Genomic DNA, 21,039 nt, shown 5'->3' on the forward strand with positions numbered 1-21,039 from the left:
TCAGATACTATTTAGCACTAACTGTGGCACATAATCATTATCATTACTCTCAGCAGCACACATCAATGGGAGAGTAAATCAGGTTGGTATCGAGCTCTGAGCATGTGCAGCAATGGGAAATGTCTATGTGCTGTGATACACCATCCAGCTCATAGTTCGCAGCTCAAGTTTTCTGTAACATAATAAATACCGATAAAAATAAGACCGTGTGGACCGTGCAGGTCTTACCAATCTCTGATTAATTTCTATTTTAAATAATAGTCATGCAGAGTAGTTAGTTACATGATCAAGGTGTTGCACGTAGCAAAAGTGCGCTAAATATTGTATGTGTTGTTGCACTTACAAAGAATGCAGCTAAAAGCCTTTTAGAGAAAAGACAGTGGAATATGTACGCCCTGGGATACACTGCTGTAGCTTTCTAATGGATATATATCCTTTGTGGTTTGCCCAGACCATTATTGATCAAAGAGCCGTTCTCGGCGATACAAGCAGTTCACTTGCTGATAAGTGATTTTGTTTTTATGTTTTTTTTTTTTTTGGGTGTTTTTTTTTTTTCTTTTTTTCCACGTTGAATCGAAAAGTTTGCTTGTAATTCCTCGTCGGCTGGACCGCCTGGACAAACGCGGCCCCCCCATTCATCACGGGGACTGTTACTCACTGACATATTTTTTAACTCCAAATACTTGATGGCCGCAAAAAAAGAAAGAAAAAGAAATGGGGAAACAAACACAGTTTTTTTGTGATGCAACACAATAAATAAAGTGAAATACTTGTGTTATCGAGGGAGCGGTTCCCTTTCAACGGTGTGTGTTTATGTCTTTGATTTAGCGGTTGGAAAGTTGGTGTGTGTCATGCTGTGTGTGTGTGTGTTTGTGTGTCTGGCGGACTCTGGAAAGGTAGGGGGATCTCAACCACTACCTAATCTAATGTCTTCCCATCTTTAGTAAATAGAATTACAGAGCTGTTATGGGCAGCATTCTCAGATTTCTCCCTGAATTGTTTTTCACCGTGTGCCTCCATACATGTGGGCAACAATGTCCCCAGACAAACACACATAATTTCACATATCAAAGTGGTATAAGGCGGCTGCCGGGGACCCAGACTAACGTCCGACCTTTCACCCGAATGCAGTCTGACAAAAGAGCTTGATGTCATGTTGCCGGGCAACTGGCCGAGAGAATCTGCAGAATCACTTGATTTACCGGTTATTAAAAATAAGCAATTTGCAGTCCTACCTTAGAGCCACATGAAGGGTGACATTACACAGAATTAAAGAGCGGCTGCTAGCGTGTAACCATATATCACGTTCTGAGCTGGAAGCAGATGCTGACAGCTGTTCTACTCAGTGGCTTGTTAGGAAAACAACATGTGAGCCTGCGAGTGGGTGTGGCTCAAAGTATTAATTACAGTATCGCCGTGAGACAGAAATGGCAGAAATCCTCAGGATTTGGTCTTGTTGACAACCCTGTGGATGCAGCAGTCTCATTCAGTTAAAGGGATGTCGGGTTGTAATGAATATTTTGACTGTTATTAATAATTAATAAAAAAAGCGCTCCCACATAAGATGCTAATTGTTTCCGGCAGAAGCCACAAAGCACGCTTAGAAGCCAGATTATGGCTCATCGCAAAGCTGTTTGCTGAAACATCCTTCAACAGAAGAATTTTCAAGTGGGAAAATATGAAAATGTAAAATAATAAATGGACGGGATTTTCCGCGAGCCGCTTTTCATTTGTGACCAATTTACTTCGGAGGAAAAATGAGCCGCTTCCAGGACTTCACAGAAAGCTAATTCGCCTTAGGTCTTGACGGTTTTGTACCTCATTACATGTTTTTTTTTTAGAAGCTTACGTATCTGCATTTGCAGAAAAGAAAGTGTTGCTGAGTGCAGTTTGGTAAGGAATTGTAACGGCTGTAAAGCTGGTAACTGTAAAAGCTGATGCTTTTTGCTTCCAGATCATCAGTGCGGTTGGCGCTTGGGATTCATTGTCTGATTAGATATTATGATATAGATCACGCCATGAAATAATTCGGTTACGATCATTTACCAGTGCATGATGTCAGGCACATTATCCGACATCATTTAACTGAAAATGGTGAAAGAGGGGAAATAGTGTTCAAATCCTTCCTTGGAATTTGATTAAAAAAAAAAAAAAGATGAATGCATGAGTCATTGTGATTATTGTACAGTTGTAAAATTTTTGGCAGGTTCCTCTGATTTTCAGATCTGAATGAATAAGCGAGCATCTCACGAGAACTTTCAACCCACTCATTAACAATATCGCTAGGAGATACATTCAGTGCGATACATCAGACACGCACATAGGCATAAATGCAACAGTGAAGATAAAGTAAATAAACAAATACAAAGGCTAAACTAAGTGCAAAAAACATACTCGGATTAATGCAATTGATAATTTCAAACTGGCACGCTAATGTGCGAAAGGCTTCACTTTGAGGCCAGGTCCTTTTTTATTTTTTTAGCAAATCTTATTTTTCTTTTGCTTTGTTAGAATTCACTTTTATCAAGTCAAATCAAGTCAAGTCAGCTTTTATTGTCAATTCCTTTCACATGCACTGGACATAAAAAGGAGGTGAAATGACATTTTCTCACTATCCCATGCGTAGAAAGAGACAGGACAGACATTAAGATGCAGGACAGAGCAACATACAGAGATAAGACAGGCCAACAAATAGGAATGAGACGCATTAGGTTTTGACTTAAACCAAGTGTGACAAGTGTAGCAGTTGTAACAAGAGTAATAAATAACATTTATGCCTATAATAAATACCTTTATGTCTGCTATTTCAGAATTAAACCAGCATTTGACACACATAAAAGCTCGGGAAATTAAAGAGGCCGTTTACCACGTTAGTATAATTGACACATACATTGAATTAAATTTGACAAAATAAGAAGTAAGAGGTGCCATCGGACTGTCGTAATGTGAGTACTTTAGTTGTTTGGCTATGTTTTGTTGACTGACACTGAATAATGTGGCCTTGCCTTTATACATACAATATCTATGTATGTATGCTTGCACTTACGTAGACGGATTTTTAACAACACACATGAATTCTGGAGTTCTGACCGCAACGAAGATCCGTCTCGGACATTTAAAACCGGGCATTTTTGTCGTAATCACGTCGCACACAAATTTTTCAAACGGGGATAAAGGGACAGCTAGATATGAAGGGTATCTTACAGTGACGAGAGCATAAATAAATATGTTTGACGTGCAATGAAAAAAAAAAAAACAAATGCTTTCAGGATACATCAGGTACATGTAATCTTTATTCTTTTGGCTTTTCAGTGAGATGGGTTTATAGACTTGCATGCAGTTTATTTATACACTACAAGCATTATGCATATGCATGTTGGGCAATGTTAAATTCTATGTAATCAAAACATTCTGTCATCATGTATAAAGTATAGTGTAAGTTGTGAACTTTTTAATTACATGCAAACATACTTACATTAATGCAATTATACATGGAAGAATAGATGTAATTGTGACACAGGTTAGGGCGGATGCTATGGGAAGACAAAAGTAAGAACAGCCACTATAAAATGTAAACATAAGAAGGAAACAGCCAAGAGCTGCGCCCTTGAAATATCATATCATTCTCAATATTCTGAGCCACTGTTCCTCCAACTTCGATATTTATCATGATAAAGATTGAGAGGTAAACTGCAGAAAAGCCACGCTCAAATGCTGAAGTAGAATGAAATGAAAGACCGAAAAAAAAAACAAATTTTGAATCAGAGTAGAAATATACGGTTGCAGTTTGAATGAACAGTTTCGCTTGATCCTTAACACAGGGCCTTTCTCAATAAGAATAAAAATCATTGCGACAAACATGTGGTTTCTCAACTTCACATCTCCTGCCGGACGTTTCATCTCTTTCTGCCTGAAAACAACAGAAAGTGAATATGCAGGTGGTGGCGTCATGTCGAGACCGACGCACGTGAACGGCGACGTCAACCGACGTTACGAAATAAACCCACGCCGAAGGGTGGTGACGGAGCGAGATGGGGATGATCGGTGAGATGATCCATAAAAAGGTATGGACGTCGTCGCCGCTTTGGTGGCGCAAAGTCAGCTGAGGTGACTCGTGTGGAGGATTGTGATGATTCAACACGGCTGACCGTTTCCAGCGCACTCAATGGACTCGGGCCTTGCAAAGGTCGTCGTTCCGGTAAGGAAATGTACACAATAAAACACGAAGCAGATGGAGTTTGCGCACCCAGGAATGCGTAATCACGGCGAAACATTCATGCAGGTCCCGAGTTGCGAGTTAACCGCAGCGACTTCAGCGTCACTCCTTTCAAGTATCGTAAGTGCTATCGGTAGAAGCGACGCCGTCCACGGTGAAGACTGACCCTGAAAAATCAAACCGTTTTCCAAAGTAAAAAAAAAAAAAAAAAAAAAAGTGTATAAAAAAAATCCCGCCACGAATTCTGCAGGTCATGAAATAAAATCCTGGTTTTCCGCTTTAAAAACAAACAGGTGAGGAAGTACAATAGTCAGTGATATAACAAGAATTCAAGACACTGAGTAGCAGAACTAGCTGCAAATGGATCAGTCGCAGCAAATGGTCAAAGCATGAATGAATGTGACTTTTAGAACACAGAGAAACGATGCCAGTCCCCATAAACGGCCAAAATGGATCCTGCTAAAATGGCTGAGACAAAATGGACCCACTTCTGCCTGAATGAGCCTCTTTTCCACATTAGGTACCAACCTTTAGTCTCAATTAAGGTCAGTTGAAGCAGATATCCGTCCTAGGAGAGGGAGTCTAATGGATGTCTTAGTCACTATCAAAGGTTGTAAACATTTTGTCATTAATTAAAATGTCTGTGTGGCTTCGGCGACATTATATATCATGGTCCATGACATCTTTGGCCGTTACCTCCTTTTCGCGTTTGTCTTGTTCGTACTTGTTTCTGTCATTTGTCGTTACGCTGTCGCGAGCAGACTGAGAGGCTTGCGAAGGTGTGAGGCCATTTTTATCTGCGCTGGAAATGTCACCGAGTTTGTCCTTGACAAGATCCTCTTTGTCAGTTTCTTTTTCCTCCATTTCAATGTCGACTTTGGATTTATCCGAGGCCTTCGTAGCGGCCTGTTTCTTCACGTGCTCTCGGAACGCCCGCTGTATGACGACGGCCGACGATTCCTCCTGTTTGCGGCGGAGGGTGGTGGTGATGGGTTCGTAGGACACCTTGGAAGGATTGGAGGCCATGAAGCGCTCCTCCATCTGCGCCCTCAATATGTCCATTTCCCCGCCATCGCCCAGGACACGTTTTGTGAACGCAAACAGAATATCCAGGCAGTGAATCCGCTCGCCGCTAACCATCGGAAGATCCATCGAAATCAGTTCGATCTTGTTGGGTTTGGGTATGCGCAACGGCGGGTCCAGGGCATCTGCAAATTCCGCCAGTTTGTTGTACTCCATGAACTGAGTCGCACGTGGATCGAACTTCTCCCACACCTCGTAAAACATCTCGAAGTCGTCCTCGCTCAGAGGGTCCGCGCTCTCCTCTGTCGCCACGCTGAAGTTTTCCAAGATGACCGCGATGTACATGTTGACCACGATAAGGAAACAGACGATGATGTAGCTCACGAAGAAGGCGATTCCGACGGTGGGGTTTCCGCAGTTTCCTTTGGCGTTACTGCCGGGATGCTCGAATGACGGGTCGCAGTCGTCGTTCTTGTTGAGGATGGGAGCCAGGAGGCCATCCCAACCCGCCGACGTGGTGATTTGAAACAAACAGATCATGCTGTTGGCGAACGTCTCGAAATTGAAGAGGTCATCGATGCCCGCTTCCCTCTTGACATAAGCGAAGTTTGACATGCCGAAGATGGCATAGATGAACATCACTAAGAAAAGCAAGAGGCCGATGTTGAACAAGGCAGGAAGTGACATCATCAAGGCAAACAAGAGCGTTCGGATTCCTTTGGCACTTTTAATAAGGCGAAGGACGCGTCCAATACGAGCCAGTCGGATGACCCTGAACAAAGTCGGTGAGACAAAGTATTTCTCTATTATGTCTGACAGAAATGAACCTGAGGAAAGAAAGAATACAAGTCAGACAGCGTGAAGGTGCCGGACGTGCGACGACAGAAGAACAGTTAGACTTCGCTGGTAAGAATAAAGATGATTCGTACCGGTAATCGAAAGAATGGCGACAATGAAATCGAAAACGTTCCAACCGTTGGTGAAGAAATATTGGCGCAGCGCGACCATCTTCAGCAAACACTCGGCGGTGAAGACGCAAATGAAGAACGTATTTATGTTGCCGAGAACTAATTTCTTTTGGGGGGACTGGTCGTCCGTTTCCACCATCATGGCGACCATATTTAGCCATATGAGGATCATTATTATGATATCAAATGCTTGTTTTGTGGTCAAGTCAAATATGTATCCTTGGATCTTGTTCTGAAATAGGCCCAGAGCAGAGCGAGAACATTTTAGGCTCGATTAAAAAGACTTTGGGGCGTTTATAGAGCCATGATTAGAAGTACATACCGATGGTCTAGGAATAGGTTTCTGTGGCTTCTTTGACCCGAGCTTTTTCATGGCATTATAGTATTTCTTCTGTTCTTCGGTCATGAAGATATCTTGACCTCCTAAGTATAAAGGGGACGGACATCATATCAAATTCAAATACTCAAAAAACGAAAATGTAAAAAAAAAATGTCAGTTAAGTGAGCAAATACTTATCTTTTTCTTTTGTTGATTGAAATTATCTATGATGACACCAATAAAGAGGTTGAGCGTGAAGAAGGCCCCGAATATGATGAAAACAACAAAATACAGGTACATGATCAGGTTGCTCTCATATTCTGGTTGTTCTTCTATCTATGATGATGAGAGGACAGGAATAAGCCATCAAATGCAGAAGCTCGGTCGCAGACAAGCATACAACTCATCCAGGAACAACGTTGACGTGCCATTCTTGATCTTTTCCTGCAACGTCTAACACGTCCCAGGACAAGAATAATTAGACATTAATGAACGCTGTCATCTATGACACCGTGAGTTGTGCACTCGCATAGATTCATGACTCATTTGCTGCCCTCCAAAGACAAAATCAAAGATAAAAATCGACAGCATTGAGGTGAAATCCTTGCTGAGGTATGAATATTTAACCTCTAATTTTTGCATTTTGTCTAAAATGTCTGTTGAAGATCGCGACGACCAAAAAAGGCAACACGCTCCAAGCCTGTGGCAGTCGCTCGCAAGAATACGAATTGGAAAATGAATCTAACGTATGAAAATAAATCAATATAAGTATGGCGCGCCTGTACAAGCGAGAAGTTTCACGAAAAAGGAAGCAAATGAACGGAGACATAAACCGAGAAATTACCTCCAATTGTCGCGTTTTTGTGAAATTGATCATATTGGATGTTTGAGGACTAAAAAATTGCTGTAGCTGAAAAATGCGTCCCCTCTTTTTTTTTTTTTAACCGAGACCTAATTCAAACAAAATATACAATATAGGAGAAAAAAAAAATTAAAATTACTTTGGGTTTTGAGTCCACAGCAGCATACATGATGTCCATCCAGCCCTTGAATGTCGCCTGCAGAAAGCATCATCACCAATATAGCCGCTCACTGAGTATTACAGAACCACCCCAACCCAAGATCATGTTTTTAAGATTATTATTAAATACAAAGCATTAACTTACCACCTGCAGCAGTGCAAGGTAACCCAGTCCAACATTGTCAAAGTTGATTTTGACATTTTTCCACCGAGCCACGTCTTTCATGGCGTCACATTGTGACTTATTCTTCACCTCCAACACCGAGTAGCGCTTTTCCGTTTCTCTGTTGACACATTCGTAGTACTTTCCCGCAAATAGGTTGACTCCCATGATGCTGAAGATGAGCCAGAAGATGAGGCATACCAACAGCACATTGAAGATGGAAGGAATGGCTCCTAGCAAGGCATTGACAACCACCTGTGGAACAGTAAGAAAAACTAACTTTGCATCGCGATGGGTTTACCGTCATTTCCGGACTTTAAGCCGCTATTTCGCGCCGCCAAAACATTTAGCCTCGTCACATCGGGCCGATGAAAGCATCGTGAAATTCTGAGGGTGTTCGATTCCGACACCGAAGAAGACGATTTTAATGGTTTTAGTACGAAGACGGCGATCAGCTAGAGTAAGACAAAGCGGGGATAGAAAATGGATGGATGTTCCTTGTGTTATTCATTATTAATCTTTTTCATCAGCCGTGTTACGGGCGCTGTTCAGAAAAAAAGCATTTGCAGTACGTATTTGTGGACGTTACCGGTATGTATTTAATTTAAAGCAAAAAAAAAAAAATCTCATCTTCCAACGTGGACTCTTGCGGCTTTTAGACAGCTGTGGCCTATATATGTACACATATATGTATTTAGTTATTTTTAGTTGTGGCGGCTTATACTCAGGTGCTCTCGCCGGGAAAAACGATATACAGAACGCTGTTTGAGCACCCTAGTGCACATCAGCAACTGCTCATTAAAATAAAGCTAACTAAATAAAACTAACTAAAGCAACTAAAAATCAGTGAGACTAAAGAATTAAATGATAATGTGATAAATACGCATCCTGAAGGAATTTCTCTCATTTAATATTAACATTTAGACAAACGCTGGGACCGGATGATTAAAAAAAAAAGAAGACAATTTGTTCATTTTAAATGCTGGCCGCTGCACGAGGACAGGCCATCATCATAACAGTGCCGCAACAATATAAACTAATCAACATGTTGCATTGATTCTGGCCGTTCAACAATCCACCCCCTTCACTTACATAACCCACCTAACCCTGCTTAGACCAGAGTTCAGCAAAACAAAAAAATAAGCGTTAAAAATCACTTTGATACTATTTTCAATCGGCACCGAGCAACATAAAGCAATATAACGACAGCTCGGGATATACCCTTATTTCCCAATCCTGCTGTGTTTCTGCAAATTGTCATTGTCAAAGGGACTACAAAGGGACTACGTGCACGTTGGTGTTTTCCTTGTAGGTGACAGTTTGCATAGCCTTACAGCATGCCTTGGTCTCAAGTGTCATGTTGAACAAGTGAGAGCAGTTCATCAAGTGGTATTTGTGGTGATATTTATCCATTTCCAAGAACCGAATGTTTAAAATACTGCATCCGCGGTGTTCTGTCGTATCGGCATAAAAAAGTCGAGCCTTATCACATATGACTGATCGCAAAAGGATATACAGGAGGATTAAAATGCGTGGCTATTTTTCTTTAGATCTGCTTTCCTAAGTCCTGCATAGGAGAGCGTGTTGTACACGCTCAGCACGACTGAGCGAGTAATAAACGGTGCTTTAGGACCCGGAGAAGGTGGAGAAATCCAATGACTCACTCTCATGCCTTCAAACCTCGACAGGGCTCTCAGGGGCCTCAGAGCTCGCAGGGTTCTCAGAGACTTGATGGCACCGAGATCAGCAAACCCCATGGCGTTTGCGGTCAGGCTGATCAGTGAAATCTTCGCACATGAAAAAAAAAAAAAAACGTGCTCATTAAAAGCTGAAACCCTTTCCCCTCCCGCACCGTCTTCAGAGGAACGCTAAAACTTACATCGACAATGAGGAAGTCAAGCCAACACCAGGCGTTTGTGAAATACTTAGCGAATCCATAGGCAACCCATTTCAGTAGCATCTCCAAGATAAAGATGTAGGTGAAGATTTTGTCTGCAAACTCCAGAATGATTTTAATTGTCTTCCTCTTCTCGATATAGACATCCTCAAATGCCTGGGAGAGAATGTGGCATTTCTTTAAATGATTGACCTTTACAATGTTTCTTTGTATTGAGACAAAAGTTTTTGCGTCCGAGAGCAGATCGGACGATTAAATGTCAGTTTTCCACAAACATCTCCGTCAGGAGACTTACCAGCGCTCCACTGCTGAGCAGAATCATGAAGATGATGAAGCTCTCGAACCAGTTGTGCTCCACTATCCGGAAGCACGTCTTTCGGATCGTCCACCACACTTTCCACCAGCCGACCTCCACGTTTACTTGACAACAAGGGTATTTTTTCACACAGCCTGAGCACAAATAGAGGATGACTGTGTTAATACGCGGTATCATATTGGATTTAAAGCAGGCGTGTCAAACTCATTTCGGTCCGAGGGGCCGCATACGGCCTAATTTGATGTCAAGGGGGCCGGGACAGTAAAATCATTGCCTCGACGTAACAACAAGTCCAATTTTTTCCTTTGTTTTAGTGTAAAGGCGGTAAACAGGTAAATTATAAAAATCTTACTATGCAATGAACTGTTCCTCTCAAAAATACATGATGGATTAATATTAAAAATGAATACTAAAAAAGAATTGATGAAATTAAACCCTACAAATATTGTGTTAATAAAAAGAGAAAATCTTGTCACTGTGGGAAAATTTGTCACTATTAGAAAATTGCATGTATAACAGGAGGTATAATGTTTACAAGGCTAATGGTGGCTATTCTGGTTATTAAATCAATCCTTTTAATTTTGTTTTTTTTGCCATTGTTTTGGTGTTTTTTAAAGAAATAAGAAAAGAAAAGATCGTTCAGCAATGTCACGGGATGTTTTTTTTCCCCCTCCAAAAATCATTTTTGTTTTCAAATTTTGAGCAAGAAATACTTTGCAAAGTTACTTTTTCATTTTTTCCTTGCCAGTTTTTTTTTTTGAAACCCACTGCATAAAACCCCCAGATGCATGTGAGAAAAAAAACACGCGGGCACAAACACAAAGTTTTGATTTCAGGCAGGGGGCCACAAAATATTATTCCGAGGGCCGCGAGCCTGAGACCCGTGATTTAAAGTTATTCCGGGTGGCGGCAAGTACAATAACATTTACCGTTAGGAAAGCAGGCATCGGGTTCCATGGATTCCTCTAATTCACAGTCCAGGGAGTCTGCTCCCTCCGCACCCTCCCCAAAGTCTACTGTGCTTCCCTCGGAGGAGCTGTCGTCCACAACCTGCAGACGGAAGCGAACAAACAGTGACGGTTACAAAAAGTAATTGGACGTCCCTTCAATCGGAAGGTCGGCGGTTCGATTCCCAGACACCGAATTGTCCTCGGGCAAGACGGAGAACCTCCGGTATCTCCCGGCGGTTTGGTCATACATCAGGAGCTCAGCCGCCGTCGGTGTATGAATGTAATCCAATGCAAAGCCCTTTGAAACCAAGTGAATAAAGAGCTGCAGAAGTGGAGACCATTTACCAGAATTAAGAGCAAAAAAGCAATGGTGAAGGCCTGAAACACTATAAAGGTTTCATGCATCTCTTCAGAACACAATTTTTTATTTTAACCCATGTAACACACACACATGCACATGCACCTGCACACACACACACACCATGCCATACATTCAGCCCTTGTTTCAGCCACAGCATCACTATCGGGACTTCTAACTACATTTAAGATTGATTTGCATTCTTTTCTTCCTATATTTCCCCATCAATCATGCTAATGTTTGAATGTAGTATTTCTTGAAACAGAATACTACAATTTCCTTATTGGCACCCCTATTGGCTGGATCCATGTCACCACCAGAGAAGACTTCTGGAGTCTGGCCTCCGGATCAACATTGCCAGAGACGGAAGATGTTTCTCATAAGGTTTAAATCATTCCCGGGTGATTCATTTTGCTGTTAAATTATTGCATATCGAATCGCAGCAAGGTGCGCGCATTGCAGATCGCGCTATTTAATACTGGGTAGGTTTAACAGGGGAACTGTCTTAAAATTAATTGTCCAAGCTTAGAAGGTAGCCCGTGTGGTTCAAAATCGGTGCGGGTTGTCTCTTTCAGCTTGTCGTTATATTGCTTCCTACAGGGTGTGTCTCCTAATAGCTGCTAGATGAGAGCGGCTTGAATGCCTTACTTGTGAATGCAGGGGCCTTTGGTCGTCTTGGGACTAACTAATGCAGTGCAGGGAATAATGTAAGCATGTAACTGGACTACACTCTGAGCACTAAAGTTAATGTTTGCGCTTCATTCCGTCATATTTTCTGTTTCCAGAAGTTGATGAGATACTAAGTAAACAATCCTAGAACATACAAAAAAAAAAACAAGAACACCTCTCTATTTACATTGCCGTTGACGAAGTGTGTTTGAAATAACATTCTGAAATCCTTACCAATCACAAATCTTCTTCTTTTGGCTTTTCCCGTCAGGGGGTCGCCACAGCGAGTCGACTTTTTCCATCTAACCCTATTCTCCGTATCCTCCTCTTTCACACCAACTACCTTCATATCCTCTCTCACTACGTCCATAAATCTTCTCTTTGGTCTTCCTCGAGACCTCCTGCCTGGCAGCTCCAAGTCCAGCATCCGTCTACCAATATATTCTCTATCCCTCCTCTGTGAATGACCAAACCATCCCAGTCTGGCTTCTCTGACCTTCTCTCCAAAACATCTAACATGTGCTGTTCCTCTGATAGACTCGTTCCTGATCCTATCCATCCTGGTCACTCCCAAAGAGAACCTCAACATCTTCATCTCTGCAACCTCTCTTTCTGCCTCCTGTCTTGTCATCATTGTAACAGTTGCTAGTCCATACAGCATCGCTGGTCTCACCACTGTCTTGTCCACCTTTCCTTTTATTCTGGCTGATAGTCTTCTATCACATAGCAACCCTGACACTTTCCTCCACCCATTCCAACCTGCTTGGACCCGTCTCTTCCACACTCTCCGCAGCTCTGGACTGTTGACCCCAAGTACCTGAAATCCTCCAGCTTCTTGATCTCCACTCACTGTAGCCTCACCGTTCCACCCGAGTTCCTCTCATTCACACACTATATTCTGTCTTGCTGCGACTAACTTTCATTCCTCTCCTTTCCAGAGCATACCTCCGCCTCTCTAGATTTTCCTCTACCTGTTTTCTGCTCTCACTACAGATCACAATGTCATCTGCAAACATCATGGTCCATGGAGATTCCTGTCTAACCTCATCTGTCAGCCCATCCATCACCATTGCAAACAAGAAGGGGCTCAGAGCTGATCCCTGATGGAGTCCCACCTCCACCTTGAACTTCTCTTGTTACCCCTAAAGCACACATACCAATGTCTCACAGCTAGCATACATGTCGTGCACCAGTTTGACATACTTCTCTGCCACTCCAGACTTCCTCATACAATACCAGAGCTCCTCTCTTGGCACCCTGTCATATGCTTTCTCTAGGTCTACAAAAACACAATGCAGCTCCCTCTGGCCCTCTCTGTACTACTTGTTAACCCGGTCCACGACCGATCCGGTATGATATGATTATGGTTGACTCGCATGTTTGGTTTTGGCAAAAGTTTTACGCCGGATGCCCTTCCTGACGCAACCCTCTGCATTTACCCGGGCTTGGGACCGGCACAGGGAGACACTGCTCCGTGCCCCCCCAAGGCAGGGTTGGGGAGACACGGGCCAGTGCCGCCCTGAGGCTGCATTCCTTACCAATCACAAATGTACTGCGAATATTATTTTCTCCAAAAAGGAAGAAAAAGAAACAAACATTGTTCCGGTGCGAATGCCGGTGACATTCCAAGAACACTCTGATCTAAGCATGTTATTCAAAGAGATTGTGACTATTAACATTATGAAATAAGGCGTTTCAATCACAAGATATCAATGTATATTTCTTTCACATTGATGTGTTCTTTCCATCTAAAAATTATAGGCATCTTAGGTATCCAGGTGCCCAGCACTCTGGATACTTAAATGGCATATAATGCAATATGCTCAATGGTATTTTCCCTTGTTAAAAGGTTATGGTATATGTAAGCCTCAGGGGAAATGTCATGTCACATGCTCATACCCTTTTACCTTGGACTTTGGTGCTTCTTAACAATGTGAAAATATACAACGACCAAAACGCTTACTGTAAGAGCCATAACCCAACTGGACATGCAGTCATGACTTTTTTCTAATGGCGCTCTTTCAAACAGCAGTCTCAAATCACTAGCAGCGCTTGGAGAGCCTGAGCATCCTTACCACATTGCACACCTCAGATGAGGCACTGCTGAAGTCCTCCGTGTTGAGGGTTTCAAAATCCGACTCTCCCACGGCAATCGGAACATTCACGGTCAGACTCGGATTGTTGATGAAGGACATTATGGAATGGTCACTTTTACTGCTCACTATGTACTTGTCCCCATTTTTGTCCACTCCTATGACGTCCCCGTTGCCACTCCTGGGTAATTCCTTAATGGTGTGGTTTGGGACACCATTCGGTCCTATCTGTTTGTGCAGCTCGTCCAGGGATTTTTCCTCGGCCTTCCTTGTCTTCTCGCTGCAGAGACAGATACTGTTGCAGGTGCTCTGAAGCAGGGACCTGGCAAAGGCCATGCCGTTGTGGATCCGTCCGATGGCAATCTGCAAATTGTTCATTTCGCTGTCCTCTTCCATTTGTAACAGGGTGTCGGCGCTGAATGAACTCAGCAGCAAGGCCAGGAACAGGTTCAGCACCTGTCGGATAATGATATGGCATAAAAAAAGGGATTCAAACGGGAGGGAATTGTTCCTGCATGCAGGTGATTGACTACAAAATCACTGCAATCAGCGAGGGACGATCCTGAGGTCTAACCTGAGATGATGCCACGTAATAACAGTGTCAATTCCGCAAGGCCCGATTTTACATTAAAAGAATATGTTTGTGCCGCGGCTTGGATAAAACTCTTATTACTGGTTTCCAGCGCAGCATCATAATGGCCAGGTTTGTGCATGTAACTGCAGCCTGGGTAGAATTTCAGAGGTTTCTCATATGTCATCATATCGTACGAACCCGCTCATATAGAGCACGGGGAGCGGACCTAAACTTTGGGGGGGGGGGGGGGGGGGGGGGGGGATCGTCTTGGAAGTAAAAATGTTGACAAAGTCAAACAAAACCTGGGCCATGTTTGCAGATTTGTGAATTTTATCGAGAAACCGACGTGGAACAATTGACAGTTTTCTTAAACTTAACTCTGGCGAGACATAAATTGCAAACAACAACAGGGAGTAAAAAGGGGAAAATAAATCTATTTTGTCAGTTCAAAAGCCACCTAAGCTAACAGTAACACTGTTGTAGATTAATGCTCGGAGCTGTTTGCTGTGCAGCTCAGTGCGTAAAGCACAGCAGATAGTTATTAATGCGTGAAATGTTTCCATAAGATTAGCGGGGGGTTTGTTTGACGGCATCCAATCAAAACTAGGACGACGTCTTCAACCTCCACAGGGATTAGCTCTACGGTGTCCTCAGGTACCGATAATAGCATTCTGAGCCAGACAGTGCCAAAACAATGGACAGACTTAGCGGTATGCATGATATATTGTGTCCCGTCGGGTAGAAAAAGTACAATTTCCCATTTGAACTGCAACGACGGCTGCATTTTGGTTCCTATCAATCACCTACTGCATGCAGAAAACACTTCTTTTTTTTTTTTAAATATTTGCCCTTTTACTTTAATTCGGCCTCGCGTGGTCCGTTGGCCGTGTACCGAATGATAGCGACGAACATGCGTCGTGTAAAACCGCGTACTGAAATGTTTGCATCCGTTAAATAGATCAATAGAACCGGGTGAGTTGAACTAATGAAATAACCACAAGAGATGCGATGTACCACAAGGTTTCCAATAACCATGACCATCATGTAGACAGTGATGCACATGGTTGTATCAGCCACCTCCATACAGTCCCACATGGTCTCTATCCACTCTCCACAAAGCACTCGGAACACAATGAGGAATGAATGAAAGAAGTCACTCATGTGCCAACGGGGCAGCTTGCATTCCTTTGAGATTTTACACACACAGTCCTTGTAGCTTTTTCCAAACAGCTGCATGCCCACTACAGCAAAGATGAAGACTATAATGGCCAGCACCAGCGTCAGGTTGCCCAAAGCCCCCACAGAGTTACCAATAATTTTGATGAGCTTGTTAAGAGTGGGCCATGATTTAGCCAACTTGAATACGCGCAGCTGTCGAAAGAAAAACACAAGAGAGGAACACAAATGACTTCGCTTTTCAAATTGTATTCGAGCAAAATGGGACTCTATAAAAGTTTTGAACTTACCAATCTGAAGGATCTCAAAACGGACATTCCGACAACATTTAACAAACCAAGTTCCATGACGCTTACAGTAACAATAATTCCATCAAAAATATTCCATCCTTCTTGGAAGTAATAGTACGGATCCAAAGCGATGATCTTGAGGACCATCTCGGCCGTGAAGATACCGGTGAAAACCTTCGCAGATGAAAGAAAAAGAGACAGTTGATGAACACGCCACGAGAGCGAAACGGCGACAGTCGGCACGTTTGGACACGGCGAGCTCACTACTCACCACATTGCCCACAGTTAGCATTTTGGAGAAACCCAAGCTCATTGGGTAATGCTCCATGGCCATGAACAGAGTATTGACAACAATGCAGATGGTGATGGTCAAGTCCACGAATGGATCCATCACGATGAGCTTGACGTTTTTTTTGATTTTCAACCATGTTGGGCAGCACTCCCAGATAAGGTAGGAGTGGGCAAACTTGTACCAGCAAGGGGGACACTTCTGCCTCGACTCTTCGATCTCTGCGGCAAAACGAGAAAAATATTTGGTCTTTCCAAAATAATCTTACTCAAACACGTAGTAAAAGGGGATGAACAACACCGTAAAATACCTACCTTCTACTGTGCTGGTTATAACACTGGCTATGCTATAAGTTCTGTCTCTGGCATCTGGACCTTCAAGAAAGTCTGTAGAATCGTGTTGTGTCCCTCCAACGTCCTGTCGGTATTCTGTGTCGGTGGTGTCAGCCTGCGGAGGGAAACCCTTGTCACACTTGCAAATGTCTTAAACCCAGGCACATGTTGCTGGTTATATACAGCGTCGAATGTCAGAGCTGCAAAAAACCCACGGAAATCGAAGGCAAAGACAGCGAGATGAAGCTGTTTCTTCAAAATCAGCATATTCTGTCTGACATAAGACTACAACTAAGACTAAAATAAATAAATACATGAATAAATAAATAAATATATAAATAAATAATATTATTAATAATGATAATAATTTCATATGTATATATATATATGTTTGTGCTTGATAATAACATATTATAGCAATAATAATAATGATAATAATAATCAAATTATTATTATTATTTTACTTTTTATTAAATCAGCATATATGGCATATTAGCATGTCAGAGCTGCAAACACCGACAGAAATCGAAGGCAAAGACAGCAAGACGAAGCTGTTTCTTTAAAATCAGCATATTCTGTCTGACATAAGACTAAAATAAATCAAATAAATAAATAAATCAATTAATGATATTAATAATAACAATAATAGTTATATGTATATGTTTGTGCTTCATAATAATATATAATGGCCATCATAAAATCAAATTATTATTGTTATTTTACTTTTTATTTTTTTAAATCAGCATATTCTGGCTGACATAAGGTGATTGCATTCTACTCAACATTTAGTTTTTATTTAGGGCATGTAAGTGGGTTTCATATCTATGCGCCAAACGGTTTGGAAGGTTGACGGTCAAAATTAAGGGAGCGGGTCAGATCAATTCTAAGTCAAGGGTTACTTGCTATGGGAAGAGTCCCACTTCTGTTATTCAAAATCATTAATAATAATTAAAAAAAAAAACCTTGCTTTGGAAATTGTGCAGATGAAATTCAGTGTAAATTATCTTCTTGTATATCCGGAGTGTGGCAGAGTGACTTTGAAATAAAATAATTTGAAAGATATTCAGAGGGGATTTTTTTCCCCTGATATCAATACATGTCACAATATTTACCCACTAAAACTATGGGAAACAACATTGTCGGATAATTCTATTCACATCCAACGATTGTGTGACCCTGGAAGGTATAAGTAAAATTTCATCACATTAGTTAATCTAAATTTGCTGAATTATTTCAGTGTGAAATTATTACTTATTTTACTGGTTGTTGGAAGACAAAGTGCTGCAGAACCATGAACCGATTGCAATGGTTGTTTTATAATCTACCACATAATTAAATTGGCAAGTTATCATGAGATGAGATGAGACGAGAACAACTCTATTTATCCCGAAGGAAATTGTTGTGCCAGAGTTTCAAGTAAAAACATAACAGTAATAGATAATAGTAGGAAGGAGGAAGAATAAGAAATACAATGAAATATAAATTGTCTTAACTGTTAACTGTTAACTACAAAGATTTGAACATTCCCTGCAGCTGAGGGAAGAGGAATTGAAAAGTAATTAAAGTAATTTAGTAAATAAAGTAATTAAAAAGGAATAAAAAAATCATGATAATATTTGATGCTTTATTTATGAAAAAAAAAAATATATAGGTACATTTATTGCATATTAAGCTCCAGCGGTCGAGCACGGAGAATGTAGTTAATTGTTGCAGACGCGCCGCAGAACATTTGGAAACGACTTCGATCGTCCACAAAGAGAGCAGAGGGCGTGACTCGGAATATTTGAAACCGACACAGGCGGGAAATTGTTCAGAAGCAACGTTTGCCCGAAACACCGAAAGCCGCCAGCTTATTCGAATCGAGGTCAGATAAACGAGACAGAGAAAATCACGCTAAGAGACGCAGCGCCAACGTACAGCCAACGGGTGCCAGACACAACCCTTTCTTACATTGAGTCCAGTAGGAGCCATATCTACTGTCACCGTAGGCAGAACGAGCCCCACGGGCGACGATGGGATAGAATTCACACCCAGCGGAGACAGGACGCCATTGCAGCCGACAGAGCTGCGCTTGATCCTATTCGGCGGACGTAGCTGATGCGAGAAGAAGCTGTACTGGCTGAAACTGCTGCTGCGTCGATCATACCTCGGGGTAACAAACAAAGAGCTCCTTCGACTCAGGTTGTCGTCGGAGAGGCTGTTCTCATCGTCGGCAAACTGATTTTCTAAACCTTCGTCCCTTGCTTCGCTTCGGAAACTGAAAACGCTGGTCCTGCTGTTCCTTCTGGGCGTGAATAGAGGTCCACGAATACTCAGAAAGGACTAAGAGAGAGACATATTCAGTGGCGGGTACTGACAAGGACAAAACTTTCAGCTGCTCATGTGCATGGATGACAATGGAAATGATTTTTTTGCCACGAAATGAGGGGAAAAAGACGACGCCGGCCGTGACGGTCGGAGTCGGCGAGCGTCACAAGGAAACCGCAAAATTAAAATTGCATGTTCGCGAAGATCGAGAGCAGTAAGGAAGCGCGAGAAGAAGACAAAGCTGATGAAGACAAAGATGACGGCCATAATGGTGAGAAGCGTTTTCAGGAGAGGCAAATGGCTAAATTAAAAATGAATCCCCATGACGGGAAATGACAAGCTGATGGAGGACACAAAGAAAAAAAAAGCAGAGCGGACGCAGACGACGATGTCATGGCAGCGGCACGAAAAGAAGCTTTAAAATCACAACCACAACATGTGATCTACAGGACCATCAAATAAGACAATAAATACAAAGCGTGACAAAACATCGATTGTCTGCTGGAGGAAAATGTAACTAAGTCCCGATGTGGAGAAAAAAAAAAAAAAAAAAAAAAAAAAAAAAAAAAAGAGTCCATTTTTGTCTCGCTCCTCCTGAGGGGCCTCATTTACTGAGAATAAATTCTGAGGGTTATACATTTCTTTAAAAGGAGTTCATTTGTTGTAACTGTGATATTGAAGGCTCTGGATACAAGCCCTGGAAAGGAGCACAATTTTTACATGACACTTCCTTTTATTATAGATCGCGTGATTAAATGACTGCTCTGTCAAATGCATTAAAGAATACGGTCACATCTAATATGAAAAAGACCTTTTTTATCTCAGAAAGGTGATGGAAAGCTGGTTTTTAAATAGGACTCACAATGAAAATTTGGCGATTAAGGTCGTGACTAAATGCTACGAGTAGATGGTGAACTTTACTCAACCTGATGCGCAGAGGAGCACTTCATGTTGTAGTTGAGTAAGTTTGCCTCCTTGGAGAAGTGGCATCGGGCCTTCTTTAAACTGTCCTGAGACTCCGATTTTGGGAGCTTCTCTTCTCTCTCCTTTCTCTTTTTTCGCCTGTTGCGTCTCTCCTTGGCGCTTTTGGAGCTGAGCTTGGAGGTCTCCGAGGAGCTGTCCACCGCCCCTTCTTTGTCACCGGCTTCCTCGTTCCCGGCAGCGGCTGCCGCCTGGAAAGGAGAAGAGGAACGCGAGACTGAGCCGGCAAAGCAAAGACATTTATTTCCAAGTACCGTTGTGCATGCGGTGCTTGTAAATGTGAAAAAAAAAAAAAGCATAATAATATACAGAAGACAAACCAACATGAAGCATTGTATCTGTTTAAGTAGTAAATAAATTGACTCATTGAGACATTGAATTGCATATTTATCTAAATGCTCATTGAAGCCTCTTAATGCAAAATGTCTTCCTTTGTTTATTTTAAATGTGCAAATACAAATTAGACAAACATGTGAGTTTTATTAACTAAATGTTGTGAATGTTGATGCTGAAAGCATGCATTGTGGCCAAGAAATGTTTTAAAAAGAAAAAAATAGATAAATAATAATTAAAAAACAACAACATATATACGTACAAATTATAAATAAATACCAATACCAATACCTTCAAATACCAATAAATAATCATTAAAAAAAAACATATATATATATATATATATATATATATATATATATATATATATATATATACACACACATACGTACATACATACATATGTATTTATATAAATATATATATACGTACATACATACATACATATGTATTTATATATACACATAGATACAGGACTGTCTCAGAAAATTAGAATATTGTGATAAAGTTCTTTATCTTCTGTGATTCAATTAAAAAAAAAAAAAAAAAATTTTTCATGGTATTCTACTATTTTGAGATAGGATTTTTGAGTTTTCTTAAGATGTAAGCCATAATCAGCAATATTAAAATAATAAAAGGCTTGCAATATTTCAGTTGATTTGTAATGAATCCAGAATGTATGACGTTTGTGTTTTTGTAATTGCATTACAGAAGATAAAGAACTTTATCACAATATTCCAATTTTCTGTGACAGTCCTGTTTAT

The 21,039-nt window shown here is 41.4% G+C and overlaps 1 protein-coding gene across 1 annotated transcript in view; it reads right to left on the reverse strand.

Annotated features, from left to right (window-relative positions):
- Nucleotides 1–2,539: 2,539 nt before the first annotated feature.
- Nucleotides 2,540–21,039, reverse strand: part of scn1laa (sodium channel, voltage-gated, type I-like, alpha) — a 29,462-nt gene continuing 10,962 nt past the window's right edge. Inside the window, exons 11-27 of the mRNA XM_086145812.1 lie at nt 19,888–20,133; nt 18,638–18,976; nt 16,637–16,769; nt 16,305–16,543; nt 16,034–16,207; nt 15,582–15,938; nt 13,976–14,449; nt 10,853–10,973; nt 9,903–10,057; nt 9,590–9,763; nt 9,375–9,497; nt 7,693–7,965; nt 7,528–7,584; nt 6,725–6,862; nt 6,530–6,634; nt 6,169–6,439; nt 2,540–6,066 (exon numbers count right to left, since the gene is read on the reverse strand). Coding sequence (XP_086001938.1) covers nt 4,877–6,066; nt 6,169–6,439; nt 6,530–6,634; nt 6,725–6,862; nt 7,528–7,584; nt 7,693–7,965; nt 9,375–9,497; nt 9,590–9,763; nt 9,903–10,057; nt 10,853–10,973; nt 13,976–14,449; nt 15,582–15,938; nt 16,034–16,207; nt 16,305–16,543; nt 16,637–16,769; nt 18,638–18,976; nt 19,888–20,133 — 4,569 coding nt within the window. The 3' untranslated portion in view covers nt 2,540–4,876. The remainder of the gene's footprint in view (nt 6,067–6,168; nt 6,440–6,529; nt 6,635–6,724; nt 6,863–7,527; nt 7,585–7,692; nt 7,966–9,374; nt 9,498–9,589; nt 9,764–9,902; nt 10,058–10,852; nt 10,974–13,975; nt 14,450–15,581; nt 15,939–16,033; nt 16,208–16,304; nt 16,544–16,636; nt 16,770–18,637; nt 18,977–19,887; nt 20,134–21,039) is intronic.

This window comes from Fistularia commersonii, chromosome 4 (genome assembly GCF_037954325.1).
Source record: "Fistularia commersonii isolate RoL2024-O1a breed Wild chromosome 4, RoL_Fcom_v1.0, whole genome shotgun sequence".
In the NCBI taxonomy this organism is placed as follows: Eukaryota; Metazoa; Chordata; class Actinopteri; order Syngnathiformes; family Fistulariidae; genus Fistularia; species Fistularia commersonii.